The 21946-nt window shown below is 27.1% G+C and overlaps 1 protein-coding gene across 1 annotated transcript; it reads left to right on the top strand.

Moving 5' to 3' along the window:
• The first annotated feature begins 14250 nt into the window (after positions 1–14250).
• LOC131175293 (uncharacterized) lies at positions 14251–16884 on the top strand. The gene is made up of 2 exons (XM_058139017.1): positions 14251–14688; positions 16570–16884. The coding sequence occupies exons 1-2, from the start codon at positions 14251–14253 to the stop codon at positions 16882–16884; spliced, it is 753 nt and encodes a 250-aa protein (XP_057995000.1).
• Positions 16885–21946: the final 5062 nt, after the last annotated feature.

The following is a 21946-nucleotide window of genomic DNA, read 5'->3' as shown; positions in this document are numbered from 1 at the left end:
AATTAAAACTACTTTTTAAGAAAAAAACATAATTTTAAATGTTAATAAAAGAATAATTTAAAAAATTATTTTATTATTTTAATATTTTTATAATTAAAATTTATTAAATCTAAATTTAAATTATTTTTAATTAATATAATTAACAAAATATTTTTTTCAACAACAACTCTATCCACTTATACCAAATAGACTGGGTTCAAATTTTTCCACACGGGTTGTTGATAATAATGAAGTCCGCAAATCATAATAATAATAAAATCTAAAAGTCTAAATTTAGATTTTTCCATACGGCTTGTTGATAATAAAAAAGTCTATAAGTCATGCAAAAAATTTGAACATAATTTGCTAAAAGACGATTTTAAAAGTCTTTTAATAAAGTCTACAAGTCTTGCAAAAAATTTGACCTTAATTTCCCAAGAGACGATTTTAGAAGTCTTTTAAAAATTTCTGACTTATATTAAGGTGTGTATATCTATTTAATGAATAATTAATTATTATTAAAATAATAATAAATTTTACAACAAAATATAAAAAATTTCATAATAAAATATAATTTCTTAATTTCTAATTAATTAAGTATATAAAATAATTTACACACAAAGTGGAATTAAGAAATTTTCAATTTTCTGCCTTCCTCACAGGGTTCAAGGCCATAATAAAAATAAAATTTAAAAATCCAAGTACAGATTTTTCCATACGGCTTGTTGATAATAATAAAGTCTATAAGCCATGCAAAAAATTTGACCTTAATTTGCTAAAAGACGATTTTATAAGTCTTTTAAAAATTTCTTACTTATATCAAGGTGCATATATCTATTTAATGAATAATTAATTATTATTAAAATAACAATAAATTTTACAACAAAATATAATAAATCTCACTTTAAAATATAATTTCTTAATTTCCGATTCTCACTATAAAATATAATTTCTTAATTTCTGATTAATTAAGTATATAAAATAACTTAATACTTAGTGGAACTAAGAATTTATCAATTTTCTGCCTTCCCCGCAGGGTTCAAGGCCATTATAATAATAAAGTCTAAAAGTCCAGGTTCAGATTTTTCCATACGGCTTGTTGATAATAATAAAGTCTATAAGTCATGTAAAAAATTTGACCTTAATTTGCTAAAAGACGATTTTAGAAGTCTTTTAAAAATTTCTTACTTATATCAAGGTGTATATATCTATTTAATGAATAATTAATTATTATTAAAATAATAATAAATTTTACAATAAAATATAATAAATCTCACTATAAAATATAATTTCTTAATTTCTAATTAATTAAGTATATAAAATAATTTACACACTTAGTGGAACTAAGAATTTTTCAGTCTTCTGACCTACCAGCAGGGTTTAAGACCATAATAATAATAAAGTCTAAAAGTTCGGGTTCAGATTTTTCTATACGGCTTGTTGATAATAATAAAGTCTACAAGTCATGCAAAAACTTTCACCTTAATTTGCTAAAAGACGACTTTAGAAGTCTTTTAAAAATTTCTTACTTATATCAAGGTGTATATATCTATTTAATGAATAATTAATTATTATTATAAAAATAATAAATTTTACAACAAAATATAATAAATCTCACTATAAAATATAATTTCTTAATTTTTAATTAATTAAGTGTGAAAAATAATTTACACACTTAGTGGAACTAAGAATTTTTCAGTCTTCTACCTTCCCCGCAGGGTTCAAGGCCATAATAATAATAAAGTCTAAAATTCCAGGTTCAGATTTTTCCATATGGCTTTTTCATAATAATAAAGTTTATAAGTCATGCAAAAAATTTGACCTTAATTTGCTAAAAGATGATTTTAGAAGTCTTTTAAAAATTTCTTACTTATATCAAGGTGTATATATCTACTTAATGAATAATTAATTATTATTAAAAAATAATAAATTTTACAACAAAATATAATAAATCTCACTATAAAATATAATTTCTTAATTTCTAATTAATTAAGTATATAAAATAATTTACACACTTAGTGGAACTAAGAATTTTTCAGTCTTCTGCCTTCTCCGCAGGGTTCAAGGCCATAATAATAATAAAGTCTAAAAGTCCGAGTTCAGATTTTTCCATACGGCTTGTTGATAATAATAAAGTCTACAAGTCATGTAAAAAATTTGACCTTAAATTGCTAAAAGATGATTTTAGAAGTCTTTTAAAAATTTCTTACTTATATCAAGGTGTATATATCTATATAATGAATAATTAATTATTATTAAAATAATAATAAATTTTACGATAAAAATATAATAAATCTCACTATAAAATATTATTTCTTAATTTCTAATTAATTAAGTATATAAAATAATTTACACACTTAGCGGAACTAAGAATTTTTCAGTCTTCTGCCTTCCCCCCAGGGTTTAAGGCCATAATAACAATAAAGTCTAAAAGTCCGGGTTCAAATTTTTCCATATGGCTTGTTGATAATAATAAAGTTTACAAGTCATGTAAAAAATTTGACTTTAATTTGCTAAAAGATGATTTTAGAAGTCTTTTAAAATTTTCTTACTTATATCAAGGTGTGTATATCTATTTAATGAATAATTAATTAATATTAAAATAATAATAAATTTTACAACAAAATATAATAAATCTCACTATAAAATATAATTTCTTAATTTGAAATTAATTGAGTATATAAAATAATTTACACACTTAGTGGAACTAAGAATTTTTCAGTCTTCTGCCTTCCCCGCAGAGATCAAGGCCATAATAATAATAAAGTCTAAAAGTCCGGGTTCATATTTTTCCATATGGCTTGTTGATAATAATAATGTCTACAAGTCGTGCAAAAAATTTGACCTTAATTTGCTAAAAGACTATTTTAGAAGTCTTTTAAAAATTTCTTACTTATATCAAGGTATATATATCTGTTTAATGAATAATTAATTATTATTAAAATAATAATTAATTTTTCAACAAAATATAAAAAATCTCACTATAAAATATAATTTCTTAATTTCTATTTAATTAAGTATATAAAATAATTTACACACTTAGTGGAACTAAGAATTTTTCAGTCTTCTACCTTCTCCACAGGATTCAAGGACATAATAACAATAAAGTCTAAAAGTCCGGGTTCAAATTTTTCCATACGGCTTGTTGAAAATAATAAAGCCTATAAGTCATGTAAAAAATTTGACCTTTATTTGCTAAAAGACGATTTTAGAAGTCTTTTAAAAATTTCTTACTTATATCACGGTGTATATATCTATTTAATGAATAATTAATTATTATCTAAATAATAATAAATTTAACATTAAAATATAATAAATCTCACTATAAAATATAATTTCTTAATTTCTAATTAATTAAGTATGTAAAATAATTCACACACTTAGTGAAACTAAGGAAATTTTCAATCTTCTGCCTTCCCCGCAAGGTTCAAGGCCATAATAATAATAAAGTCTAAAAGTCCGGGTTCAGATTTTTCCATGCGGCTTGTTGATAATAATAAAGTCTACAAGTCATGTAATAAATTTCACCTTAACTTGGAGAAATACAATTTTAGAAGTCTTTTAAAAATTTCTTATTTATATCAAGGTGTATATATCTATTTAATGAATAATTAATTATTATTTAAATAATAATAAATTTTACAATAAAATATAATAAATCTCACTATAAAAATATTATTTCTTAATTTCTAATTAATTAAGTATATAAAATAATTTACACACTTAGTGGAACTAAGAATTTTTTAGTCTTCTGACTTACCGGCAGGGTTTAAGACCATAATAATAATAAAGTCTAAAAGTTCGGGTTCAGATTTTTCTATACGGCTTGTTGATAATAATAAGTCTACAAGTCATGCAAAAACTTTCACCTTAATTTGCTAAAAGACGACTTTAGAAGTCTTTTAAAAATTTCTTACTTATATCAAGGTGTATATATCTATTTAATGAATAATTAATTATTATTAAAAAAATAATAAATTTTACAACAAAATATAATAAATCTCACTATAAAATATAATTTCTTAATTTTCAATTAATTAAGTGTACAAAATAATTTACACATTTAGTGGTACTAAGAATTTTTCAGTCTTCTCCCTTCCCCGCAGGGTTCAAGGCCATAATAATAATAAAGTCTAAAATTCCGGGTTCAGATTTTTCCATATGGCTTGTTCATAATAATAAAGTTTATAAGTCATGCAAAAAATTTGACCTTAATTTGCTAAAAGATGATTTTAGAAGTCTTTTAAAAATTTCTTACTTATATCAAGGTGTATATATCAATTTAATGAATAATTAATTATTATTAAAAAATAATAAATTTTACAACAAAATATAATAAATCTCATTATAAAATATAATTTCTTAATTTCTAATTAATTAAGTGTACAAAATAATTTACACACTTAGTGGAACTAAGAATTTTTCAGTCTTCTGCCTTCTCCGCAGGGTTCAAGGCCATAATAATAATAAAGTCTAAAAGTCCGAGTTCAGATTTTTCCACACGGCTTGTTGATAATAATAAAGTCTACAAGTCATGTAAAATATTTGACCTTAAATTGCTAAAAGATGATTTTAGAAGTCTTTTAAAAATTTCTTACTTATATCAAGGTGTATATATCCATATAATGAATAATTAATTATTATTAAAATAATAATAAATTTTACGATAAAAATATAATAAATCTCACTATAAAATATAATTTCTTAATTTCTAATTAATTAAGTATATAAAATAATTTACACACTTAGTGGAACTAAGAATTTTTCAGTCTTCTGCCTTCCCCGCAGGGTTTATGGCCGTAATAACAATAAAGTCTAAAAGTCCGGGTTCAGATTTTTCCATATGGCTTTTTGATAATAATAAAGTTTACAAGTCATGTAAAAAATTTGACTTTAATTTGCTAAAAGATGATTTTAGAAGTCTTTTAAAATTTTCTTACTTATATCAAGGTGTGTATATCTATTTAATGAATAATCAATTACTATTAAAATAATAATAAATTTTACAACAAAATATAATAAATCTCACTATAAAATATAATTTCTTAATTTGAAATTAATTGAGTATATAAAATAATTTACACACTTAGTGGAACTAAGAATTTTTCAGTCTTCTGCCTTCCTCGCAGAGATCAAGGCCATAATAATAATAAAGTTTAAAAGTCCGGGTTCATATTTTTCCATAGGGCTTGTTGATAATAATAATGTCTACAAGTCGTGCAAAAAATTTGACCTTAATTTGCTAAAAGACTATTTTAGAAGTCTTTTAAAAATTTCTTACTTATATCAAGGTATATATATCTGTTTAATGAATAATTAATTATTATTAAAATAATAATTAATTTTTCAACAAAATATAAAAAATCTCACTATAAAATATAATTTCTTAATTTCTATTTAATTAAGTATATAAAATAATTTACACACTTAGTGGAACTAAGAATTTTTCAGTCTTCTACCTTCTCCACAGGATTCAAGGCCATAACAACAATAAAGTCTAAAAGTCCGAGTTCAAATTTTTCCATACGGCTTGTTGAAAATAATAAAGCCTATAAGTCATGTAAAAAATTTGACCTTTATTTGCTAAAAGACGATTTTAGAAGTCTTTTAAAAATTTCTTACTTATATCACGGTGTATATATCTATTTAATGAATAATTAATTATTATCTAAATAATAATAAATTTAACATTAAAATATAATAAATCTCACTATAAAATATAATTTCTTAATTTCTAATTAATTAAGTATGTAAAATAATTCACACACTTAGTGAAACTAAGGATTTTCAATCTTCTGCCTTCCCCGCAAGGTTCAAGGCCATAATGATAATAAAGTCTAAAAGTCCGGGTTCAGATTTTTCCATGCGGCTTGTTGATAATAATAAAGTCTACAAGCAATGTAATAAATTTCACCTTAACTTGGAAAAATACAATTTTAGAAGTCTTTTAAAAATTTCTTATTTATATCAAGGTGTATATATCTATTTAATGAATAATTAATTATTATTTAAATAATAATAAATTTTACAATAAAATATAATAAATCTCACTATAAAATATTATTTCTTAATTTCTAATTAATTAAGTATATAAAATAATTTACACACTTAGTGGAACTAAGAATTTTTCAGTCTTCTGCCTTACCGGCAGGGTTTAAGACCATAATAATAATAAAGTCTAAAAGTTCGGATTCAGATTTTTCCATACGGCTTTTTGATAATAATAAAGTCTACAAGTCAAGCAAAAAATTTCACCTTAATTTGCTAAAAAACGACTTTAGAAGTCTTTTAAAAATTTCTTACTTATATCAAGGTCTATATATCTGTTTAATGAATAATTAATTATTATTAAAATAATAATTAATTTTTCAACAAAATATAATAAATCTCACTATAAAATATAATTTCTTAATTTCTATTTAATTAAGTATATAAAATAATTTACACACTTAGTGGAACTAAGAATTTTTCAGTCTTCTACCTTCTCCACAGGATTCAAGGCCATAATAATAATAAAGTCAAAAAGTCCGAGTTCAGATTTTTCCAAACAGCTTGTTGAAAATAATAAAGTCTATAAGTCATGTAAAAAATTTGACCTTTATTTGCTAAAAGACGATTTTAGAAGTCTTTTAAAAATTTCTTACTTATATCACGGTGTATATATCTATTTAATGAATAATTAATTATTATCTAAATAATAATGAATTTTACAACAAAATATAATAAATCTCACTATAAAATATAATTTCTTAATTTCTAATTAATTAAGTATGTAAAATAATTCACACACTTAGTGAAACTAAGGAAATTTTCAACCTTCTACCTTCCCCGCAAGGTTCAAGGCCATAATAATAATAAAGTCTAAAAGTCAGGCTTCAGATTTTTCCATACGGCTTGTTGATAATAATAAAGTGTATAAGCCATGTAAAAAATTTGACCTTAATTTGCTAAAAGACGATTTTAGAAGTCTTTTAAAAATTTTATACTTATATCAAGGTGTATATATCTATTTAATGAATAATTAATTATTATTTAAATAATAATAAATTTTACAATAAAATATAATGAATCTCACTATAAAATATTATTTCTTAATTTCTAATTAATTAAGTATATAAAATAATTTACACACTTAGTGGAACTAAGAATTTTTCAGTCTTCTGCCTTACTGGCAGGGTTTAAGACCATAATAATAATAAAGTCTAAAAGTTCGGGTTCAGATTTTTCCATACGGCTTGTTGATAATAATAAAGTCAACAAGTCATGCAAAAAATTTCACCTTAATTTGCTAAAAGACGACTTTAGAAGTCTTTTAAAAATTTCTTACGTATATCAAGGTGTATATATCTAATTAATGAATAATTAATTATTATTAAAAAAATAATAAATTTTACAACAAAATATAATAAATCTCACTATAAAATATAATTTCTTAATTTTTAATTAATTAAGTGTACAAAATAATTTATACACTTAGTGGAACTAAGAATTTTTCAGTCTTCTGCCTTCCCCGCAGGGTTCAAGGCCATAATAATAATAAAGTCTAAAAGTCTGGGTTCAGATTTTTCCATATGGCTTGTTGATAATAATAAAGTTTATAAGTCATTCAAAAAATTTGACCTTAATTTGCTAAAAGATGATTTTAGAAGTCTTTTAAAAATTTCTTACTTATATCAAGGTGTATATATCTATTTAATGAATAATTAATTATTATTAAAAAATAATAAATTTTACAACAAAATATAATAAATCTCACTATAAAATATAATTTCTTAATTTCTAATTAATTAAGTGCACAAAATAATTTACACACTTAGTGGAACTAGGAATTTTTCAGTGTTCTGCCTTCTCCGCAGGATTCAAGGCCATAATAATAATAAAGTCTAAAAGTCCGAGTTCAGATTTTTCCATACGGCTTGTTGATAATAATAAAGTCTACAAGTCATGTAAAAAATTTGACCTTAATTTGCTAAAAGATGATTTTAGAAGTCTTTTAAAAATTTCTTACTTATATCAAGGTGTATATATCTATATAATGAATAATTAATTATTATTAAAATAATAATAAATTTTACAATAAAAATATAATAAATCTCACTATAAAATATTATTTCTTAATTTCTAATTAATTAAGTATATAAAATAATTTACACACTTAGTGGAACTAAGAATTTTTCAGTCTTCTGCCTTCTCCGCAGGGTTTAAGGCCATAATAACAATAAAGTCTAAAAGTCCGGGTTCAGTTTTTTCCATATGGCTTGTTGATAATAATAAAGTTTACTAGTCATGTAAAAAATTTGACTTTAATTTGCTAAAAGATGATTTTAGAAGTCTTTTAAAATTTTCTTACTTATATCAAGGTGTGCATATATATTTAATGAATAATTAATTTCTATTAAAATAATAATAAATTTTACGATAAAATATAATAAATCTCACTATAAAATATAATTTCTTAATTTGAAATTAATTGAGTATATAAAATAATTTACACACTTAGTGGAACTAAGAATTTTTCAGTCTTCTGCCTTCCCCGCAGAGTTCAAGGCCATAATAATAATGAAGTCTAAAAGTCTGGGTTCATATTTTTCCATACGGCTTGTTGATAATAATAATGTCTACAAGTCATGCAAAAAATTTGACCTTAATTTGCTAAAAGACTATTATAGAAGTCTTTTAAAAATTTCTTACTTATATCAAGGTGTATTTATCTGTTTAATGAATAATTAATTATTATTAAAATAATAATTAATTTTTCAACAAAATATAATAAATCTCACTATAAAATATAATTTCTTAATTTCTATTTAATTAATTATACAAAATAATTTACACACTTAGTGGAACTAAGAATTTTTCAGTCTTCTACCTTCTCCATAGGATTCAAGGCCATAATAATAATAAAGTCTAAAAGTCCGGGTTCAGATTTTTCCATACGGCTTGTTGAAAATAATAAAGTCTATAAGTCATGTAAAAAATTTGACCTTTATTTGCTAAAAGACGATTTTAGAAGCCTTCTAAAAATTTCTTACTTATATCACGGTGTATATATCTATTTAATGAATAATTAATTATTATCTAAATAATAATAAATTTTACAATAAAATATAATAAATCTCACTATAAAATATAATTTCTTAATTTCTATTTAATTAAGTATGTAAAATAATTCACACATTTAGTGAAACTAAGGAAATTTTCAATCTTCTACCTTCCCCGCAAGGTTCAAGGCCATAATAATAATGAAGTCTAAAAGTCCGGGTTCAGATTTCTCCATACGGCTTGTTGATAATAATAAAGTCTATAAGCCATGTAAAAAATTTGACCTTAATTTGCTAAAAGACGATTTTAGAAGTCTTTTAAAAATTTCTTACTTATATCAAGGTATATATATCTATTTAATGAATAATTAATTATTATTTAAATAATAATAAATTTTACAATAAAATATAATGAATCTCACTATAAAATATTATTTCTTAATTTCTAATTAATTAAGTATATAAAATAAATTACACACTTAGTGGAACTAAGAATTTTTCAGTCTTCTGCCTTACTGGCAGGGTTTAGGACCATAATAATAATAAAGTCTAAAAGTTCGTGTTCAGATTTTTCTATACGGCTTGTTGATAATAATAAAGTCTACAAGTCATGCAAAAAATTTCAACTTAATTTGCTAAAAGACGACTTTAGAAGTCTTTTAAAAATTTCTTACTTATATCAAGGTGTATATATCTATTTAATGAATAATTAATTGTTATTAAAATAATAAAAAATTTTTCAATAAAATATAATAAATCTCACTGCAAAATCTAATTTCGTAATTTCTAATTAATTAAGTATATAAAATAATTTACACACTTAGTGAAACTAAGAATTTTTCAGTCTTCTACCTTCCCCGCAGAGTTCAAGGCCATAATAATAATAAAGTCTAAAAGTCCGGGTTCATATTTTTCCATACGGCTTGTTGATAATAATAATGTCTACAAGTCATGCAAAAAATTTGACTTTAATTTGCTAAAAGACTATTTTAGAAGTCTTTTAAAAATTGCTTACTTATATCAAGATGTATATATCAGTTTAATGAATAATTAATTATTATTAAAATAATAATAAAATTTTCAACTAAATATAACAAATCTCACTATAAAATATAATTTCTTAATTTCTAATTAATTAAGTATATAAAATAATTTACACACTTAGTGGAACTAAGAATTTTTCAGTCTTCTGCCTTCTCCGCAGGGTTCAAGGCCATAGTAATAATAAAGTCTAAAAGTCCGGGTTTAGATTTTTCCATATGGCTTGTTGATAATAATAAAGTCCACCAGTCATGTAAAAAATTTGACCTTAATTTGCTAAAAGACGATTTTAGAAGTCTTTTAAAAATTTCTTACTTATATCACGGTGTATATATCTATTTAATCAATAATTAATTATTATTTAAATAATAATAAATTTTGACAATAAAATATAATAAATCTCACTATAAAAAATAATTTCTTAATTTCTAATTAATTAAGTATGTAAAATAATTTGCACACTTAGTGAAACTAAGAAATTTTCAATCTTCTGTCTTCCCTGCAAGGTTCAAGGCCATAATAATAATAAAGTCTAAAAGTCCGGGTTCAGATTTTTCCATGCGGCTTGTTGATAATAATAAAGTCTACAAGTCATGTAATAAATTTGACCTTAACTTGCAAAAATACAATTTTAGAAGTCTTTTAAAAATTTCTTACTTATATCAAGGTGTATATATCTATTTAATGAATAATTAATTATTATTAAAATAATAATAAATTTTACAATAAAATATAATAAATCTCACTATAAAATATAATTTCTTAATTTCTAATTAATTAAGTATATAAAATAATTTACACACTTAGTGGAACTAAGAATTTTTCAGTCTTCTGCCTTCTCCGTAGGGTTCAAGGCCATAATAATAATAAAGTCTAAAAGTTCGGGTTTAGATTTTTCCATCGGCTTGTTGATAATCATAAAGTCTGCAAGTCATGTAAAAAATTTGACCTTAATTTGCTAAAAGATGATTTTAGAAGTCTTTTAAAAATTTCTTACTTATATCAAGGTGTATATATCTATTTAGTAAATAATTAATTATTATTAAAATAATAATAAATTTTAAAATAAAATATAATAAATCTCGCTATAAAATATAATTTCTTAATTTCTAATTAATTAAGTATATAAAATAATTTACACACTTAGTGGAACTAAGAATTTTTCAGTCTTCTGCCTTCTCCACAGGGTTCAAGGCCATAATAATAATAAAGTCTAAAAGTCCGGGTTCAAATTTTTCCATATGGCTTGTTGACAATAATAAAATCTCTAATTAATACAAAAAATTTGACCTTAATTTGCTAAAAGACGATTTTAGAAGTCTTTTAAAAATTTCTTACTTATATCAAGGTGTATATATCTGTTTAATGAATAATTAATTATTATTAAAATAATAATAAATTTTAAAACAAAATATAATAAATCTCACTATAAAATATAATTTCTTATTAATTAAGTATATAAAATAGTTTACACACTTAGTGGAACTAAGAATTTTTCAGTCTTCTGCCTTCCCCGCAAGGTTCAAGGCCATTATAATAATAAAAGTCCCGGTTCAGATTTTTCCATACGGCTTGTTGATAATAATAAAGTCTATAAGTCATGTAAAAAATTTGACCTTAATTTGCTAAAAGACGATTTTAGAAGTCTTTTAAAAATTTCTTACTTATATCACGGTGTATATATCTATTTAATGAATAATTAATTATTATTTAAATAATAATAAATTTTACAATAAAATATAATAAATCTCACTATAAAATATAATTTCTTAATTTCTGATTAATTATGTATGTAAAATAATTTACACACTTAGCGAAACTAAGAAATTTTCAATCTTTTGCCTTCCTCGCAAGGTTCAAGGCCATAATAATAGTAAAGTCTAAACGTCCGGGTTCAGATTTTTCCATGCGGCTTGTTGATAATAATAAAGTCTACAAGTGATGTAATAAATTTGACCTTAACTTGCAAACTTACAATTTTAGAAGTCTTTTAAAAATTTCTTACTTATATCAAGGTGTATATATCTATTTAATGAATAATTAATTATTATTAAAATAATAATAAATTTTATAACAAAATATAATAAATCTCACTATAAAATATAATTTCTTAATTTCTAATTAATTAAGTATATAAAATAATTTACACACTTAGTGGAAGTAAAAATTTTTCAGTCTTCTATCTTCTCCGCAGGGTTCAAGGCCATAATAATAATAAAGTCTAAAAGTCTGGGTTCAGATTTTTCCATACGGCTTATTGATAATAATAAAATCTACAAGTCATGTAAAAAATTTGACCTTAATTTGCTAAAAGATGATTTTGGAAGTCTTTTAAAAATTTCTTACTTATATCAAGGTGTATATATCTATTTAGTGAATAATTAATTATTAAATAATAATAAATTTTGCAATAAAATATAATAAATCTCACTATAAAATATTATTTCTTAATTTCTAGTTAATTAAGTATGTCAAATATTTTACACACTTAGTGGAACTAAGAATTTTTCAGTCTTCTGGCTTTCCCGCAGGGTTCAAGGCCATAATAATAATAAAGTCTAAAAGTCCGGGTTCAGATTTTTCTATATAGCTTGTTGACAATAATAAAATCTACAATTAATACAAAAAATTTGACCTTAATTTGCTAAAAGACGATTTTAGAAGTCTTTTAAAAATTTCTTACTTATATCAAGGTGTTTAAATCTATTTAATGAATAATTAATTATTATTAACATAATAATAATTTTACATCAAAATATAATAAATCTCACCATAAATATAATTTCTTAATTTCTGATTAATTAAGTATATAAAATAGTTTACACACTTAGTGGAACTAAGAATTTTTTAGTCTTCTACCTTCCTCGCAGGGTTCAAGGCCATTATAATAATAAAGTCTAAAAGTCCGGGTTCAGATTTTTCCATACGGCTTGTTGATAATAATAAAGTCTATAAGTCATGTAAAAAATTTGACCTTGATTTGCTAAAAGACGATGTTAGAAGTCTTTTAAAAATTTCTTACTTATATCACATTGTATATATCTATTTAATGAATAATTAATTATTATTAAAATAATAATAAATTTTACAATGAAATATAATAAATCTCACTATAAAATATAATTTCTTATTTTCTAATTAATTAAGTATGTAAAATAATTTACACACTTAGTGAAACTAAGAAATTTTCAATCTTCTGCCTTCCCCGCAAGGTTCAAGGCCATAATAATAATAAAGTCTAAAAGTCCGGGTTCAGATTTTTCCATGCGGCTTGTTGATAATAATAAAGTCTACAAGTGATGTAATAAATTTGACCTTAACTTGCAAAAATACAATTTTAGAAGTCTTTTAAAAATTTCTTACTTATATCAAGGTGTATATATCTATTTAATGAATAATTAATTATTATTAAAATAATAATAAATTTTAAAATAAAATATAATAAATCTCACTATAAAATATAATTTCTTTATTTCTAATTAATGAAGTATGTGAAATAATTTACACACTTAGTGGAACTAAGAATTTTTCAGTCTTCTACCTTTTCTGTAGGGTTAAAGACCATAATAATGATAAAGTCTAAAAGTCCGGGTTCAGATTTTTCCACACGGCTTATTGATAATAATAAAGTGTACAAGAAATGCAGAAAATAAATCAATAACCAAAGAAGAAACCTATTGCAGATGACTCAGGAACTGCAGGCTGGTTGCTGACATGATCTTAATGTGCTGATTTGGAGTGTTGAGATGGAAGCTGATATGGAATGAAGGCTGCAACTCTCAGGACATGAGAAGGAAGTTACTTGATGGTGAATTTGTGAAATAAGACCTATTCCTCTAGCCTACATTGCATGGGGAAGTGCATACCAGAATTAGTTGTTACAGAGCGCAGTTTTAGGCATTTTGTTTTTGTATTTTGTTAGTTGCTTCTTGTTTCCTATTTTTCTATTAGTGGTGGACATGTTCTTGAATCAGTAGCCATTTTGTTGCAATTTTAGTTAAGTTGAATTTGTATTTAAGCATCTTTTGATTAATGAAAAAGTAGACTTTTCAGTCAATGGTTTGGCCTTTGCTATAAAAACACAACAATGGTATTAGAGCTATTTGTTCTTAAGGGACGTGTAAGCTTGTGAGTGACTAAGTGAATCCCAAACACCTTGTAAACCTCCACCAAATTAGCCTACAGAACAATGGAAGGTGAGAACTCTTTTTTAACATTAGCTCCACCAGTTTTTGATGGAGAAAATTATCAAGTTTGGGCTGTCAAGATGGAAGCTTACCTGGATGAGTGTGATGTCTGGGAGGTAGTGGAGGAGGACTACAAAATTCCCCCTCTACCTAGCAATCCTACTTTGGCTCAGATCAAAAATCGCAAGGAGAAGAAGACTCAAAAGTCTAAGGCCAAGGCCTGCCTTTTTGCTGCTGTGTCTCCAACAGTTTTCTCAAGAATAATGACTCTTGGATCTGCCAAGGCAATTTGGGATTTTCTCAAGGAAAAATACCAAGGAGATGAGAGAATCAGAGGCATGAAGGTTCTAAACTTGGTGAGGGAATTCGAAATGTTGCACATGAAGGATTCTGAAACAATTAAAGAATACTCAGAAAAGTTGCTAAGCATTGTAAATAAGGTAAGGCTACTTGGAACTAAACTTTCTGATAGCAGAATTGTGCAGAAGTGATGGGTGTCGAATCCACCATAAATTAAATTAACTGAAATCACCAATTATGAAATATTTTCTGCAGTAAGTGGTAAATCCAGGTCGAACCCTAGAGACTGAATTATTAAATTTCATGCACTTGTGTAATGGAAAAAGAAACAAAGGTTGGGGAGGGGGGGGGGAGGGGAGGTTAATTCGCAATCCAAAGAAGAAATAAAAAATCTAAAATTAAAATCTAAAATTAAATAAGAAACTCTCGAATTAAACAAACTTCAGTCCAAGATAATTCGCATTCCAATGCATTGATTTGATCATAGACAAAATAAATACAATTTTCTTTTATTGAATACTTAACGTAGATTTACCAAACAACGAGGTAAACCCCTGACTTCCCTACACTCATCAATTCGAGCCCAGCACTTTTGTTGACTCTAATTATTAACTGAATTGGTATTAAGCAATCCTCATCAAATTAATAACTGCTTTAAGAATAGGAAGTAGTTAAGCTGAACAACAATTTATGAAGCATAAATTATTTAATTCACCATATTATTTCCTTAGGTTATTATCAAAAACTTGGATCACAAGCAATGAAACCTAGTTGTTACTCATGTTCAGTCTTACACAACAATTACGGATTATGAAGATGAACTAGCAATTGATCAAATCAAACAATTAACTAATAGGCCTTTTTAGCAAATCATTCAATAGATCAAAGACAATGAAATTAGAAAACAATAGATATTTAAAAAGACATAAATTAAATTAAGAACCTGGTCTCACAAATCATGCAAAAGAACTTGAATCTCTTGAACTGAATTAAAAACTTAGCCACTCATATTCATGGCTTACAGAAAAATAAAGAAAAATAAAGAAGAAATCTAAAAAGAAAAAATGGAGAATGAATGTGTTTTTGAGATCGAGAGGCTATTGAATGGTTTGTTTTAACTGCAGCCCAAAGACGCATTTATAATAAAAAAACCTAATCCCAAAGATAGGAATCAAACTAGGAAAAGTTTTGAAATTCAAAAGACAGATTTTTAGCCTACATTCGCATCTCTAAAATCAAGGCCGATTTTCAGCGACTTCCTTTTCGAATCTGTCTCTGCCCTCTTCAGGAAAGTTATAGCCCTATTTCTTAGCTTTCTAACGGATACTCATTTGCCTAAATTCGAGATCTATAGCTCAAGTTATGGCCTAAAAATCAGGACTGGTTCAAACAGACGGTCCAGCCCATAGTGATAACTTCATTGCCATTTTTTACAATTAAAATAGCCTTATCTTGCTTCTAGCCCTTCATAGAAGTTGTAGAGGTGGCTCTTAAGGTTCAATTGGGCTTAGGCTTGCTTCATTTAGACATCTGAAACTCCAGATACAAAATAAATACTGAAACTGGTCGTGACACATCAAGTCTGGGCTTTTGCAATAGATCCATAGCTCATTTTGTCAACCTTGGAGACTGATTTGGGCTTTGGTCCCTCTTTATCATTTGAAGTGCTTTATCTTAGCTTTTCAATGGATTAAACAGCACTCAATTTGGAGACCCACAACTTTAGAAACACCTGAAAAATATAGCAAAGGTCAAATGCTAAAAATTTCTCTATTTAACACAATTATTCCAACAACTATCTAAAAATATGCCTAAATGATAAATATACTTTAATCAACTGAATTATGCATAAAAACACACTAGAAACACTAAATGTGATGGGAGTAAAATTAATAAATTATGTACTTATCAAGAAAATACTTGTAACCTTACTTGAAAGGTTTGAAGCAACCATTGCTTCTTTGGAGAACTCAAAGGATCTGTCAAGGATTAGCTTGGTAGAGTTGTTAAATTCCTTACAGGCTCAAGAGCAGAGAAGGTTAATGAGGCAAGAAGGCTTCATTGAGGGAGCATTACAAGCCAAGCTGCAGAGCACTTCTAGAGGCAAAGGCAAGAAAGGAGGAAAAGGAAAGCAAGGCAATGTTGGAAACTCTGAGGCTGCTACAACGGGAAACAGCAGTAACAAGAAGGAAGGAAAATATCCTCCTTATCAGTATTATGGAAAGAAAAATCATCCTCACTTCAAGTGTTGGAGGAAACCTAACATGAGGTACAGGAAATGTAATAAGCTTGGCCATGCAGAAATCATCTGCAAAAGGAAAGCGGCTCAGCAATAGGGAGAAGCTCAAGTTGCAGACCAGTAGGAGGAAGAACAGCTCTTTGTGGCCTCATGTTTCACAACCAGCAGTTCAAGTGAAAGCTAGTTAATTGATAGTGGCTGCACCAATCATATGACCTATGATGAAGAGTTGTTCAGAGATCTTGATAAAACTGCCATTTCAAAAGTCAGAATTGGCAATGGTCATCACATTGCTGTTAAAGTAAAAGGTACAGTAGCTATTGAGAGCTGTACATGTACAAAGCTCATTTTTGATGTTTTATATGTCCCTGAGATTGACCAAAATCTATTTAGTGTTGGTCAGCTATTAGAAAAGGGCTTCAAAGTCATATTTGAAGCTAAAGAATGTTTGATCACAGACTCAAAGGGACAGGAAGTATTTCGAGTAAAGATGAAAAACAAGAGTTTTTCTTTGGATCCTATGGAGGAGATGCAGGCAGCATATCAAAGTCAAGTGGCAACAGCAGAAATCTGGCATAAAAGTTTGGGGCATTTTCATCATAAAGATGTGCTGACTATGCAGAAAAGAGAATTGGTGAAGGGCCTGCCTCAACTAGAAGAACAACTTCCAAGTTGTGAAGCATGTCTCAAAGGCGAGCAAACAAGAATGCTATTCAAACTATTCAAAACAACAGTCTGGAGGGCAACTAAGAGGCTCCAGCTGATCCATACAAATCTCTATGGACCTCAGAAGACTCCATCTTTGAAAGGCAGCAGGTATTACATTGTCTTTATTGATGATCTAACCAGAATGTGCTAGATTTATTTTTTGAGGTTTAAACCAGAAGTTGCTATAGTGTTTTGGAAGTTCAAAGCATGGGTGGAAAATCAGAGTGGTTGCAAAATTCAAGTGCTCAGATCAAACAATGGCGCTGAATATACTTCAGATCAATTCAATTTGTTCTGTGAAGAAGCAGGGATTGAGCATCAGCTCACAGCTCCATATACTCCTCAACATAATGGAGTAAGTGAGAGTAAAAATAGGACTATTATGGAGATGTCAAGGTGCTTACTCCATGAGAAAGGTCTTCCAAAAAGCTTTTGGGTAGAAGCAGCAAGTACTGCTGTATTTTTGCTTAACAGATTGTTTACTAGAGCTGTGGAAGGGAAAACTGTAATACCCTCACTGTAGGTAGTCCGTACGCTCTACTGTTCCGATGACTAACGTCTGTTCGGACAGTCAGAATGCCTGAAACTACACTTAAATAATAGTGAGGAGACATAAAATGATGGAATAAATAATAAGAAAATGCAAGAAAAATTAAGAGAAAATAAAGAAATGAAATGTAACTAGTTTAAAGGAGCAGGAATCGTAGCGATAGGTGATTGTGCCGGAAAGTCATTGTATAGACAGTTGACAACCCCAGACCCACGAAGAACCTTAGGAAATAATTTTCAGGACTTAATTAAAGGCTTACTGAGGTACAAATGACATTAAAAATGTCAAAGAAAATTTAGTTAATCGGTACAGATAAAAAAATGAAAATTAAAGGAACCATCAGATCAAGGATTTAATCAGTATTACTGAAAAAGTTGGACTATAACTCGAAGAGGGGCATTTTGGTCATTTGACACCTAGAGTTGACTTTTGACCTAAATGTCCATTAAAATAAGTGATATTAAAATTTTGAAAATCCCATGAAAATATGAAATTACATGTGTAATGTAATTAAAGAGAAATGAGGGGGTATAATTAGAATTATGAAAGTTTAATCATTATAATTAATATTTAAATTGTTAGTGAGGTATAAAAGCATAAGAGGACAAGTTAAACCCACTAACTTCATTTCTTCTTCTTCATTCTCTCCCATGGCCGAAATGGGTTCTTCATCTTTCCTCCATGAACGTTTTCATGCAAAGCTTAAATCCCTCAATTTTTAACCTAAAATCACAAGTTCACTTCACAAAAGTTAATCCTAACACCTTAGGAAGACTATAGGCAGTTAGAAAAAAAAGATTAGGTGAAGTTTTAACAAGCTCAAGAAAGTGAACAAAGAGGTTAGTGCTCAATCTTTCCACATTTCTTCTTTAATTCTTGTTTTGTGCTTAGGATGAGTTGATATGATAAGAAATTTGAAGAGGTTGATAAGTAATTGTGAGCTCTTCATTTTGGTAGCCATGGGAAATTTGAGAATTTGATTAATTCATGTATGAAAAAGGTGATTTGTGATGTTGATGAATAAGTTATATGTTGAGGAATGAAATTTCATGTACTAGCAAATTAATTGCATGTGTATATTGTGATTGGCAATTTGAATTAGGGTTTGATGATAATTATGGACACTCTATAAAATTGCCTCAATTTGGCAGCCTTGAGGAACTTAGGAGATTGATAATTTTATGTATGTAAATGTTCATTAATGGTGTTAATGGATAAGTGAAAGTGAATTATGTTGACAGTTGAAGTTACATGTACTAGAAAAATTGTTTTCATGTGAATATCGTTGACTTTGACCATTTGAATTAGGGTTTTGAACTGATTATTAGAGACGTAATGTAATTGCTGGAATTTGATAGTGTTGAGATGAATTGATAATATTAGAAGTGCCATGAATGTTGAATTGTAGTTTGGGAGTTGGAGGAAATGAAATTGGAAGTGTAAGTTTCTTTGTAGGTTGAGAATTATTGAATCCAACATGTGTTTGGAGCCATAACCGAAATTAAATTGCTCCAATTGGTATAAAGCCAATTGAAGATGAAACTAGACCTAAAATGATTCATTTTTCATGAAGAGACTATGCCTAAATTCTGCCCAGAAATTGATCAAATTATTGTCCTAATCCGGATGACCAAATGATGAACCCAGAAAATTGACCAAATAAATAGTGTACATTCATTTGGCCATAACTTCCACTAGACAGGTTCAAATAACCTGAATTTTAGACCATTGGAAAGCTTAGACATAGGGCTTCAACTTTCATGAAGATCACAGAGCCCATAAATGCCATTAACCTAACCAAATTGCTTGCCAGAGTTGAGTTACCAAAACTATCCAGTACCAAAACTGCCCAGAATTGCTAGACAAATGCTACTTGACCAGTTTTAACAAAAAAGCCATAACTTGGTCTACAGAAATCCAAATGCAATGAAACTAGTGGCAAAATGTTCAAAGACATCAATTTACAATATGGTATTTTGATCAAAACCCAGAAATCAAGGGAACTAGGCCAATTGACTAGATCAATTTAGTATGCAAATTCTAGAAATTGCCTAAGTAACCATTTAAATCCAGAATAGTCTTTTAGTTATATCTCTCACTAGGAAACTCCAATTGGGATGAGCCATATTGTTCTGGAAACATGAGAAATAGAGCTCCAATTTTGTTTTAGACACTTTCCTCAAATTATAAATGTAAGAATCCCAAAAGTTGAGTCAAATCTACTAACCTGAACTAGGATCCTGTTGGCACAGGGTACTTGAGTCCAGGCCAATGATTTGGGTATAAGTAATTCTATAAGACTTGAAAAATTGCAATCCAAAATTCTAAGTGACCATATGATATAGGGCAACAAATTATATGAAGAATACTAAGCTTGAAAGTGACTGCAACATGTCCAATTAAATTGGTAAATTATAACTCCAAAATCTACTTAGTTGAGGATCCAGAATTAGGAAATGAACCAGTTATGGTTATTTGACCATAACTTGAGTTCTAGAAATCCAAATGACATGATTCAAAAAGGGAAAACAAGACAAGACATAGAAGAACAACTTCCATGAAGGAAGCATGGCCAAACAGTGGCCACAAAGTGATCAAATTGATAGGTAAAGTTAAGACATTAAAACTGAACCTAAAGAAAGGTTCATAAGACAACTTATCTTATGGTAGGGTTTTAACCCTAATGACCCTAATGTGTTACTAAACACTGTATTATATGAAATAGGTATGTGAGACCCACTTTCCCACTACAAGGTGACATGAAATCATTTGATACATAAAATGTAAATTATCTAAATGGTTTGCTAAACACATAAGTCATATGAAAATACACTTGGAACCTATGTTTCCATCATATATGAAATAACAATACTATAAATATGTATAGTACATGGCATAAAATAATGAGAGTGATAAATACATAAGTTATATGAATATGTACTTGGGACTTATGTTCTAATTATAATGACATGAAAATGGTATAAAGCATAGATAGTATATGAAGTGAAATAACAATATGTTATGAACCATTAATAGTATATAGCATGAAATAATAAAACTACAAGTGCTTAGTAATACCAATTTGCCCAAAGTATACCTAGACTTATGTATATAGCTTGGATCAATTGGTATACCAATTAGAGACTATAGATTGCAGTACTGCCCACATGAATAATCATTGATAGATAATATATATCTGATATAATTGTTCTACTAGCTTTATGCCTGCCCGCTGGCCATTGTGCCTGATATGATTTCTGGCTTTATGCCTGTTCGCTGGCCTTGTGCTTGACATGACAGATGTATACATGATAGGCATACGGATGTCTAACTTGTATACTCCCGTGTATCCAGTCTTTATAATCTGTCATAGGTTACTTGGGCACAAATATGAGTAATGAGTCTTAAATTTAATTAAGTACCGAAAAGATCACAGATATGAGTAATAAGTGTAAAAATCAATTGATTATATGAAGAAATATCAGTAAATTAATATGCTCCTATGGAGCAGCTAAAGTTATGAAACGACTCATAAGTAATAAGCTTTAAAAATTAAATAATTACATGAAGAGACCACTGATATGAAATTAAAAAGACTGAAAATGGAATAAATTATTAGAAAGGATCCCGACAAGTTTAATTACTTCTAAAGTTCAGTAAACATGTAATTGACTCAGAGTCCATGAAATATGAATTTTTATATGAAATTATACATGAAATAATTATCCTTGATTATTCAGTTATTTTTATTTTAAATTATACACCACTAAGTAATATGCTTAGCGCGATGGATTGTTTCCTCGCGTAGGTATTGGAGAGATTGACCAGTAGAATCTAGACACAGATTCTGAGCAGATCTGCACTAGTGTGGGAGTCACCTCAGCAGAGTATTTTTGGTAGG

Source organism: Hevea brasiliensis, chromosome 17 (assembly GCF_030052815.1).
Source record: "Hevea brasiliensis isolate MT/VB/25A 57/8 chromosome 17, ASM3005281v1, whole genome shotgun sequence".
Lineage (NCBI taxonomy): Eukaryota > Viridiplantae > Streptophyta > Magnoliopsida > Malpighiales > Euphorbiaceae > Hevea > Hevea brasiliensis.
The sequence above is the reverse complement of the archived record's forward strand: the minus strand, read 5'-3'. Positions and strand labels throughout refer to the sequence as shown.

Bases quoted from the DNA above. Each gene is read 5' to 3' on its own strand.
- LOC131175293 (XM_058139017.1), top strand. From the start codon at position 14,251: ATGGAAGGTGAGAACTCTTTTTTAACATTAGCTCCACCAGTTTTTGAT. The intron at 14,689-16,569 runs GTAAGGCTACTT...AATTCCTTACAG, and splicing joins TGCTAAGCATTGTAAATAAG to GCTCAAGAGCAGAGAAGGTT.